The sequence below is a fragment of the Rhodnius prolixus genome, unplaced genomic scaffold (assembly GCF_049639745.1).
Source record: "Rhodnius prolixus isolate KJV_2025 unplaced genomic scaffold, Rpr scaffold_6, whole genome shotgun sequence".
In the NCBI taxonomy this organism is placed as follows: Eukaryota; Metazoa; Arthropoda; class Insecta; order Hemiptera; family Reduviidae; genus Rhodnius; species Rhodnius prolixus.
In genome coordinates this window covers 42,552,615-42,564,595 of record NW_027411634.1, presented here as the reverse complement: position 1 = coordinate 42,564,595, position 11,981 = coordinate 42,552,615, and the positions used below count along the sequence as shown (strand labels likewise).

At 33.7% G+C, this 11,981-nt stretch overlaps 1 protein-coding gene across 1 annotated transcript in view; it reads right to left on the bottom strand.

The window, feature by feature from the left end:
• Window positions 1-107: 107 nt before the first annotated feature.
• Nrx-1 (Neurexin 1) overlaps window positions 108-11,981 on the bottom strand; it is an 88,596-nt gene continuing 76,722 nt past the window's right edge. Inside the window, exons 20-26 of the mRNA XM_074141483.1 lie at window positions 11,031-11,202; window positions 10,708-10,946; window positions 9,734-9,848; window positions 9,434-9,601; window positions 9,118-9,345; window positions 8,526-8,693; window positions 108-5,755 (exon numbers count right to left, since the gene is read on the bottom strand). Of these exons, the coding sequence (XP_073997584.1) occupies window positions 5,445-5,755; window positions 8,526-8,693; window positions 9,118-9,345; window positions 9,434-9,601; window positions 9,734-9,848; window positions 10,708-10,946; window positions 11,031-11,202 (1,401 nt within the window). The 3' untranslated portion in view covers window positions 108-5,444. The remainder of the gene's footprint in view (window positions 5,756-8,525; window positions 8,694-9,117; window positions 9,346-9,433; window positions 9,602-9,733; window positions 9,849-10,707; window positions 10,947-11,030; window positions 11,203-11,981) is intronic.

Genomic DNA, 11,981 nt, shown 5'->3' with positions numbered 1-11,981 from the left:
GTTATTTTTATTTTTTTAAAGGATGTATTTTTTTTTCTTTTACCACTTAAAAGCGTTCGAAGAGAGAAGCTCCTCTCGTGTGCGTGTGTGATATTCCAGCTGATCTACAAACTATTAATTATTGCGCACTTCTAGTTATTTTTTGTTCATTTTTAATTTCGAATTATATTTAAAAGTTTTTTTTTTTTTATAACTTGAATAAAACAACAAATTTATCCTAATTCCACAAAAACAACTACAGACAATGAGATAACCTTTTTCTGAGCGCAACGTAAGATAATATAATCGAAGGAATAAAATTTTGTTTTCTAACCTTCAATAAATGTATATATTTTTTTTTAGAAAAGTATAATGCATGAAATACTTTAGTGCGCGCGTTCAGTAGGTGTGAACAGCTGTGATAAAGAAAACGTGACCTTGGACCGTTAATCCGTGAACTCCCGTCCTAGAGTTCGCAAGTGTATCGAAGAAACTATTTATTAATTCAATTGTGTCATGTTTTCTTAGTAACTGCTCCAACCATTTTTTGAACTCGTTTCTTTTCATTTTTTTTTTGTTTTTTTTTTCTCTTAGTGAATACATGTAGGTCTGTGGGTAGTATTTTAAATATCTGTTTCCATGAAAATTAGTTTCGGAATAGAACTGGACAGAACACAAAAATATTCCTTTACTGTAAATGGGGTGTTAGAAAGTGCATTTTAGCTAGAACGTTCTAAAAAAAAACTAAACAAATACGTTTACATCAAACAAATGCGAAGTATGTACAGTTCTAGCAGTTGTAAGCTCTAGTTGGTGTAAACTTAGCTTGAGGAAAATTCGTTGTATACATTTTAATATGCTATTTTACAAGTCTTAAGGCTCATATACTCGATACAGCTTGTGCAGGTCAGATTGTGAGGCGGGTAAATCAGGTAAATCTTTCATAGTAAGATTTGTGGGCCAGTCAAGGATCCACAGTTTGGAAATTATTAATAGGCCTTCCTAAAAATGTAGGCTACCTTCCATGCTTCGTCCCGAAAAAGTTTTTTAAAATTACATTTTAATAAAAAGTACCTTTAATTTGCATACATTAGGCAATTTTAATAAGCTTGCGGGGATTTGAATTTATAAAGGAAAGTTTTCAGTGATGAAACCAAAAAAAAATTATTAAACTCATACTTGTATTGAAATAGATGAAGGCCTCTACTTAAATTTCCACTAAAACTTAATTAAAATTGAACTGATAAAGAGATAATTTATATCTGAAAGAACAGTTTTTTCTGAAGCTGGAGCCGCAAAATCAAACGCTTGACAGTATCTTCATTCTCGTCGATTTAAATCATCAAATGATTCTAAATCATCTCCTATAAGAACAAATTGTCAATATTTCAGACTTCATTCTGATATTTCTGCCTGTTTAAAATATTAGCAATAATGTTGATAGTGCAGCTGAAGAAATGACAACCAAGTTCAGAAATTTTGTAAGTAGGACTGGCTAGATTCTTAATTTTTGATTACCACGTGAGGAGTATCTGCAACAGTTTAACATCAGTGGAACTTGAAAATTCTTTCATTAAGTCCGCAATTGCTCTTACTAAATATGAAAACAATATTTTTAATTTAAATTAAGCATCTTGTCATTAAAAAACACGACTGTAGGGCCTAAATAATGTGCTTAATTAAATCGTGATTGTCAAAAAATAGCAACACAATCTGAGGTATATATAATTCTTTTTAACTAAATCTCATTCTGTAATTATTTTTGTGCAAATAATAATAAATAATTTCAATAAAAAATTAATTTTTAAATTTCTTTTACCTTCATGTGTACCTACATATATTTATTATTTACTTATTGTTAAAATATTGTACAAATAATAACACTTTATTACAATTGCACACATGCCACACTAATATTACTCTTATTATTTACACATATTATAATCTAATCAGTATATATTAACATATTATTGCCCAAAAAACTAAACAATTAAAAGTACGACAGTTTTTGTTACTGATATGCCTTATTTAAAATATATTTTTACATAAATGGGGATGTATTGCAATTTTCTTTCTCTCTTTTTATGTTAGTTCAAAAATTGAAAATTTCAGACAAATGTTGCTAGAGAGAGCGAAGTACATGTCTAAAGGTTATAAACGTACACATCGCTTTTTTTAATTTGGCTGCAGACACATGTTATATGTAGTATGTATGGTTTAGGCAAAAAACATTGACAGAATTGAAGATATTTTAAGAAAGGGGATTATTTGGAATAATTTTGACTTGATTTTCATCTAACAATGTAATTTGTAACAAATTTATTTAGTTTAAATAATTGAGATATGGAAATCTGTAATGTAAGCTCTATTTAAGAATATATAAGGATACTTATTCCCTAATATATTTATATATATTTTATATATTTATATATAACAACTTCAGTCTTTATAGGCAGAATTAAATCTGAATGGAAGCGAACAAAAATATTTTTACCATTTTGGGATACATAGCGATTTCTCTTACCACTAGACAAGATTTTCTTAATTTCTGGGAGCTAATATCTCTTCTGGCAGTTAAATTAGTACTGAATAAACTGCTGATCGCTAACTTAACCTGGTCATACACATTGTACGACGCTTTCAGACGATATTCTCGTAACAGAAAGGATGGAAAAAGTGGTAATGTTGAGCGATTTTACTCGTACAAAGAGTAGATTGTAATGGTCCGATAGGCAGATAATAGGAACGAGGACACTCTTTGGGTCCCGCAGTTGGAAGTTGGCTGCAAGTAAATGGGGAAGTAGGTCGTGGCTAGGGTAAGATCCGCGCGAGTAGGTTATAGCGCGGATAGTGGATGAACGAATTCTTATATTATACTATCCTGCATTTGAACACCAATTATCATAGTAGATTCACCCTTCCCTACAGACGTTTTTGGGTCTGCCTTTGTACCCACCATATTGTCAAATTACCTTTCGCGCAGTTACAGAAATCGACATTAGCTTTGCAACTAAACTATTGGTGAGCTGAGCCGAGATAAGGTGGAGATTTTAACAGCCCCCAGGTGTACCGGTACTATGATCTTCCAAGTAAAGAAGTTATTGCTTGTTTCACCAAATTCTACTTCCCAAAACTACTTGCAGAAGCACTCCACCTAACGTGAGGCTGAACAACTTGCTTCATTATTATTTTCAAGATAAAAAAAAATGGTTCTACTAAAAACTTACTTTAAACCAAAATGAATGGTATACTTAGCTACAAGTCGCAAGATAGCTGTAGAAAGGATCAAAGAATTCATTACGATAAGCGAGGACTGTGACGCATCGCGCGCGGTGGAGGGGGAAGCGCCGCCATTTTGAGATCATTTTGCTACGTATCGAGATTTGCGATTAGTATAACTTTTGACTCGGAGTATCTACGATGTTCGTTTAAGTTTTAATCGTCAGCTGTCGTCACAATCTATCGATTGTATATAAAACATTAGTGTAAAATAGTGACAGTGAATAGTAATAAGGTGTTAGAATAAAAAAAATATCAAAAATATATAATGTCGGCCTATACGCGTCGAAAAGCCAAAACCAAATACCAAGAGATCGTATACGGTTGGAAAGGGCTTCTCAAGAACAATCTGAATGGTAATAATAAAACACCATATGACCCGAGTCAAGCTGGGCCGGGAACGTAAAAGAATGAATGCGGCCGAGCGGATCAACGATGGTATCAGTACAGCTGCAGCTGGGGCGGTTGAAATTATGCAAGTGGATGATGAAATCGCTTCAACATCGACAACGGACTGTATAGGCATAAAATTGTGTTCGATCGTCGATTTGTTTCCTTGATTTCATCCTAAATACATAAATAAAAATATTTTATGTAAAAAATATAACCCATTACGTAAACGTATTCACGTACAACACACGACCGTGTCCATGACACAGCCACACGTTAATTTTTTTTTTTTTTGCAACAATCATCGCTCTTATTCCAGATTTAAAGAACATTTATTCCCAAAGAGAATCCTTTGCTTCAATTTAGTAAGAGAAAACACTATGATCGAATAATTATTACAATGAATACGAACTTTACAAGTTCCATTGAAGTGTTTGCTTGTAGAGAACGCCCTTCTATTGTGTTCTACAATAATTGTGGCAATAATAACATGTTAATAAATATGAAATTAGACAATTTTTTTTGTAACAACCCAGAAAACAATAAAAACTTATTATATAAACAGTTTTGTGATAGTTTTATCAACAATAAAAAGTAATTACAATTTATTTTGTAAAAATCTAATTTAAATTATTTTTAGTAATACTATGACTTAATAGTAAATTTCCCTTTTTTTTCTCTGTTTCTGTTTGTGATTTTGTAGTTACAAATCAAGTGATCATATTAATTTTTCACTAGATTTACTAGACTAGAGATTAAACAGAACGAGAGTCGTTTGAAATCATTTATTTTCCTTCCGCAATATTTTACTTATTTTTTTTCTACAACAGTTGAAACTTATTTAAGAAAAAAAACAAAAAAAAAACAACGTTTTAGTTATATTTATGCTATACCTCCATAAACCTAAGTCAGTCTGTGGAATAGAAGAAGAGGACAAAGTTTTGAGTCCTCAAATGGATTTCCAAAAAAATTATGCCTTGGCTTTTTTCTTTTTGTGGTGACCTCCAAGTTGAAGATAACCTGAATATCCAACTTTTCGACTCAAGGCACACGATAGATTTGTATACTCCTCAAAAATTAAGGCCTAAAAGGAATCCGGATAGCTTATGGTTGCTGTTAAGTACGTGTTACCCATGTTTTAAGTAAGAATTGAATCTGAAGCGAATTTAAAATACAATTTTATTGAACTGTCGTAGAAAAAAAAGGATGTATGTTATGTACACTAAAGTAGGACCATTTTAGCGCAAGAATCTTTAGGGGGCCACATAGACTTGATTGCGACCAACAGTAGGAGCCTATTGTGCACCATAATTTTTTTTCTCTTTCCAAGATCACTGATCAAATCTGAGTAAAATGAGCAAAGCTACCGTGCAGCATGTTCCATTTTAACAATTTTTTGTTTTTTGTTTTGTTTTGCTCACTATAAAGGCAAATACTCTATACAGCAAAAATACCACTGGCAAATCTTCTCCAAAGTCTGCAATTTTTTTTTTGTCACCATCACACTTTTTCACAAAAGGAACTGTTACGGTGAACATATATTTATAATTTAAATGTCGTTGTAATTGCAAAAATTGCTTTAAATTAATTCCACACTCATCTTACAAAAAATAAAATAAACATAAAAATTAAGATAAAAATCATGGTAGATGAAAATGATGAGTACAAATTACGCTCGCAGCAATAATGTAAAGAAAACAAAAACATAATGAGCAAATATTGTCCCAAAATATATGTAGTGAGGGGGCACACCAAGCAAACTCTCTTACAAAACCGCTCACGTCTTCTACTAGAGACTAGACATACCATTCTTTGACATCTTTAGTTTCGCGTTTCTTAGTCTTAGCGGCGGCGGCGCCCATCGCGCTGGCCGCGCCCGTTCCACCGCATCCATTGTTGTTACCATTCCTCAACTGTCCGTTGAGTTGTGAGCCTGCCTGCGGTGTGGGCGGTGATTGGTTGAGCAAAGCGGCACTCTGACCGCCTCCAGTACCGCCGCAAACAGCACCATAGCTGGACTTGGTCTCTTCCACTTTGTACGCTGATCCGGAACGATTTTTCAATTTTAAAACTATCAAGATCACCAGGATGATTGCTATCATCGTACCTAGAACGATTAAACCAAAGCAATTAATCTAGATTTTACGAGGGCTAATCGTAAACAAAGTAAACTTGCTTTCTATCCAAAACTTCGAGAAAGTTGCCTGTCTTCCTCCAAAATATGGTACAGAAGGTGGCAACAGTGAACAATAATGAAAACTTTCTAGCATGGACACTAGGGTGTTTCAAAAAATGATGACTTTTAAATTTTAAAGAGCGCCGGGCGGAAAATCAAAGTTCATTTAAAAACAAGAAGTTTCGTCCGCAGTAGAGTAAAATCGATTAATATTTAGAGGTCGCTACCATTGATTAAACAAATTTTTGTTTTGCTTTTTTTTTTTTTTTTATAAAAAATCCTTATTAAATGTTTTGTATCTTTTCAAATTATTAGCAAAACATGTAATTGTACAAAGTTTATTTAAATATAATCTGCTATAAAGACAATGCAGTTGGAATCATTTTGATGGCCTTTTTATTTTCAAAGTTACGAATAATTAAAGAAGCTGTATTTTTGAAAAAAAAAAAAAATATTAAGAAAAATATACATTTTTGAAAAATGTCGATTAATTAACGTTAAAATCACTTCATTTTTTTATGTGTTTCGTACAGAATTTAAAAAGCAAATAATTTTGGTTACTGAAACGTCTAAATTAGGGAATATTTTGCATTTATTGTTATAGTTTGAAATTAATTTACTATCAATCAACCAATCAAAGATACAAAACATTTAATAAGGATTTTTTTATAAAAAAAAAAAAAAAGCAAAACAAAAATTTTAAGGATCAATGGTAGCGACCTCTAAATATTAATCGATCTCGCTCTAACATGGACGAAACTTTTTGTTTATAAATGAACTTTGATTTTCCGCCCGGCGCTCTTTAAAATTTAAAAGTCATCATTTTTCGAAACACCCTAATGGACACTCATTCGAGTTTAATTTTCAAGATTCAAACCCTTAATTTTCTTCTTTCTTTTTTCAATTCTTAGCAACATTATCAGTTCGAATAATCATATAATATATCACGATAAAATGACAATCACACGAAAGCCTACTCCCTCCATTCTCCTAGAACTGTTCTAAAATATACAGGGTGACCAGAGTTATATGCTCCACTCACTTTTTTTTAAAACGGCGGGAAATTTCGAAAAAATAAAAAACATATTTAATCATTTTTAGTCTAGTTTATTTTTAGTGATTGAACCATTTTTTTAAACCCCTGTATCTCGAGATACAGCATCTAACTTTGTTTTTTCAAATGGAACGTTATATTTTTTTTGTTGCATATTTTTATAGTATTTGAGCTCCTAAAAAAAACAATAAAAAAATTTTTGAAATCGGTTAGGTTTTTCAAAAGTTATGGTAATTTAAAATATGAAAAACAAATTTCAGTTTATTTTCAAAATTACGTAATTTTTTTTAAAGAATCTGTTCAAACTGGGCACAATTAACAGATAGGCAAGCCATAACTCTGGACTCCCACGCTTTGCTTGTAGCAGCACTTATGGTGGCGAAGTCAAGATCTAGGCAGGCTAGAGTTATTCGACGTTTCAGATCATCGACTGAAGCCACGGGATTAAGGTTACTGTACACATTATTTTTTAGATATCCCCAGAAAAAATAGTCCATTGGGGGTTAAGTCCAGAGATCGAGGTGGCCATTGGATGGGACAATGAGTCCCTAAGCAGTTTTCAAGGAAATTTCTGTCCAGGTAACCTCGAACAACTCTCGCATTATGTGCCGGGCAACCATCTTGTTGAAAAACATATCTAGCAGACGTTGTAGATGAACATCTTTAAGCAGAACTGGCAAAATGTCTCTTAAAAAAAAGTTGGATACCTTTCACCAGTTAAGTTCTCTCTGTAGAAGTATGGGCCGATTAGTTGATTTCCTAAAACTCCACACCCATCGTTTGTAGAAAAAACAACCTGAACGTCAAATAACTCTAGCCTGCCTAGATCTTGACTTCGCCACCATAAGTGCTGCGTGGGAGTCCAGAGTTTTGGCTTGCCTATCCGTTGATTGTGGCCAGTTTGAACAGATTCTTTAAAAAAAATAACGTAATTTGGACAATAACTGAAATTTGTTTTTCATATTTTAAATTACCATAACTTTTGAAAAACCTAACCGATTTCAAAAATTTTGTTTTTGTTTTTTTTAGGAGCTCAAATACTATAAAAATATGCAACCAAAAATATAATGTTCCATTTGAAAAACAAAAGTTGGATGCTGTATCTCGAGATACAAGGGTGTAAAAAAATGGGTCAATCACTGAAAATAAACTAGACTAAAAATGATTAAATACGTGTTTTTTTATTTTTTCGAAATTTCCCGCCGTTAAAAAAAAATTGGGTGGAGCATATAACTCTGGTCACCCTGTATTTTCTATTTCCTAGTAACATTATTAAAATAAACGAAATAGACCTAAGCAAATACGTTCAGGCTAAGCTTTGAGAAAATGTAAGAACTGTTTTCATTAAGTTCTAAAAGAGGGAAAAATCTATTGAGAAAATTGGTACCTCCAACTGTCAGAACTACATATCAGGCTACAGTGGCTCGGTAAAGAGAGGTTTTCCTCTCTACGCAAGGTGCACAGTAAACAATGTTTTATCTAATTTCGTTAACAGATTGTATCCACAAATTAATAAACAAATAAGGATATACTCGAGGTATATTCTACTCAGAGAGTATTAATAGAACGCAAGCCGTGCAAGGGAAAAAAACTGTAATGCAAGAATTTTGCCCATTTTGAGAAATAAATAAAGTTAATTATAAATACCAGCAATGATGCCAATAACAAGAGCTGTGTTCTCGGCCGCTTCCGATGATATTCGATCTCTGGGATTTCTCGGGTAAACAGGATAGAAGGGAGACGGAGGTGGTCCTGGAGCTATTGGTAGATAGTCCGTGGTGGTGGTTACCGTTGTTGTGGATAGCCTGATACCACCTGCAACAATTCATTTGGTAACAACTTAAGCAACTATAAAATTAAATAAACGGCAAAGGAGGCCAGAGTTAAGGAAGTTGTTAGGGCAGGAAATGTGGTAACATGAGTTTTATCTGTTGGATTTAGGTCGCTTTCCTAAATGAGAGTGCTTTTTGAAAAATACCTAATTCAAAATTTTCCTCGACAAGCCAGCGGCTATGTTGAGTTTGTTTAAAGGAAAACCAGAAGGAAATAGTAAGTCGGCTCCTTCCAAAGAATATGGTGCCTTTCTCAAAAAAGAGTACCATATTTATCACAACTCCTCATCGTATAATTCTTAAAGAAAGATGTTTTGAACAAAATATATATATATATATATATGTTTTGAACAAAATATATATATATATATATGTTTTGAACAAAATATATATATATATATATATACCATGAGAAGTCTGCGTAGTTGTAGACGTTTTGTCCTGCGTTCCAGGAGATGTACCACTACTTCCCGAAGTGGTTGACTCTCCGGGCGATGTAATTTCAAAAATGGAAGTATCTGTACTATCGCTGCTGGATGATGTTCCACTGCTCACAGAAGTTGATTCGGAGATGTCCGTGTAATTGGCGTCCAGTGGAGTTGAACTGCCCAGATTTGTCGGAGTTGTCATAATACCTACGAAAAACGAAGGCCGCAAGGTTTCATTAGCAGAAAAAAAAAGGAAAAGTTAAGCTGAAGAATGTCACTGCCACAGTCAGTTTACCTTTAGAGGTGGTGCGGAGGTGATCTTCAATCGTCTCTCCAGATCCGGACCCAGGAAAGCAGTCTTCATCGTCGCAAGGCTTACCGATTTGTTTACTTTCATTTTTAGCAGTGGTTGTCACTGGCGATCGTGTAGGTGGCACGTAAACTGGTGTGATCAGATCATCCCCTGAAAGCAATCGTAAAAGATTCTATATTAAGGATGTATAGTAACCTTTTTGCTCGGGTCAGAGTATATCAACCCATACTTAATAATAAAAATTTGAATTCTAGGTTATCAGCTTATCAAAACTAGATTCACCTGATCCTGTTTCAAAAACAGGAGTGCACTGGTCTTCGTCATCAGTATTGCAACCAGAGCCCGCTCCGGAGAACACTAAATCATCCATAACTCCCGGATATCCAGACGCAGGAGTCTGAAAGAGAATAATGAGACCAATCTGTTTTTTATTCACTGTAATGTTAGCTAGAAAAAGAAAGTCTAATCTGGAATTTTACCGACTATTAATGTTCCCATATTATAGGTAGATCCCATACCATACATAGAAAAAGCTTAGCTTTGCTTTGATGTGATATGACATTGAAATGAAAAGATAACTTTATTCTGGGACGCAGGTCCCAGCAGAATAACAAACAAGTAAAACGTAATCGTTTTATCTGCCTTCAAGATCCCCAGAGAGACCCCTACAAACCAGTCACTCATAGTCGAAGTATGGAAAATTAGAGATAAAACTGTCGGCTGATGTTTTGGGGAATTAGATACTGAAACTGATTAAAGTTTTTAAGAGTATGGATGGACCGCTTGAATATTTGGATATTCAACATGATTTCTCCTGAAAAGATATCTCCAAGGTTGATTACGGAAAAACTGGACGGAAGTTGATGAAGGAACGGAGTTGGAAGATAAGAGTGGGATTTAACGATGGATTTGAAATAGATCAGTATGGGATTAATTTAACTTAACTTTTAACACATTGTGATCTGCCAAATCCTTGATTCAATTCAGATAATTCTGATTTTTTGTTTTTATCACTGTCATTCTAAAGTTTTGCATTTTTCAGAAACAATATTTAAGCTCATGGAAATGATATTTTAAATGCGTACATCAACGGTGATGTGAGAATCACCATTCCGAACTGAGTAGACTGCGAGAGCCCCTTTATATAGGGTTCTCTCAAAATCCAAAATTTAGAAAAACTAGCCTGCTAGATAGATAAAATGTTTGATAATGTTCATCATTTTTGGATTCAGTCAGTTAATCACTTTTTTTTTTACCTGTTGCATTCGTTGGTAAGGTTCGTGCAATCTGTCTCGGATACCCGTGAGCAATGTAACATCGCCTCTGACTTCAGTCCTTGGATCCTGTTCGGCTGCCAGATCCAACAATCTCAAACCGTTGAACACTAGTCCAGCCATAACGCCCACAAAAGGACGTTCTACTCTTTGTTTAGCTCGACTCCAACGTCCTCCAACTTGTATCTGGGCTTGGCTATTGAATACAGACAGTTGATGACCTGTACACGTGAATTAAATGGAAAATTAAAGAAGACCAAAAGCTTTAAAAAAGAAATTTGACCAAATTTTCCAGAATTACTAACCAGATGGATGATTAGTTTGCACATTGTAGTCGTCTACTTGAATGGTAGAATTAGCGCCGGATCTTGTGAATCGAATTACGTGATATTGATTATCATTGACCTTTACATTGATTTCACCAATTGGATGATCATTGGTGCCCATATTGTAAACCATGTACACGTTACCTTCCACCTGCCGGGCAACAAGCATTTTTTAATTAAATAATAAGTAGAAATTTCAGATTTAATTCGCTTCCTTTATTTACTTTTATAAAGTTGTTGCGATTAAAGAAATATTAGTAACATGACAATGAAAACAAGAAGTAGAATACAGAATACTTGAATTGAATTGAAGAAAAAATCAGCTCGATTAGATGAAGAAAAAGTTACTGTGAAAGTCCTACCAGCTCTAAATTGAATTTCATGGATATTTAAATACAAGTTATTGATATACTTAATACTTAGTAAATTAAGTTGAAGAAGTTTTGGAGAAAATCGTGAAAAACTGAGAAAATTCCCCCACCAACAGATTCGCAATTCTGGCCACGACAGTCAGCAACTCATTTCCTTCACCATAACGTATCGATAATATCGATCAAAGTGAAAATAGCAGTAAACAGGAAACATCAAACACCCCTTTCCTAAAGAAGTTTCCTTTGAATGAATTTCCCAATGAAAATGTTTCAAATAGAAATAATAGAACTGCTTGTGCGCAATGAATTTTTGCAAAGTTAAAAGAAAAATCTTTGAAGCCATTATAAGTTGAGCAACATGGCATCAAATCGAAATATAAATTTTGAGCTGCCTACGATGTTTTTTATTTTTGAGATATTTTGTGTTTACGGACAACACTTTTTTTGAACTCAGGAGTTTTTTTCGGTTCAGGAAACGAATGTTTTCGGTGAAATCTTCATTACGAAAAGTCAAAAGGTAAGAAAAGCATCTTGGGGCTTAAATCTTTAACTTTTCCGT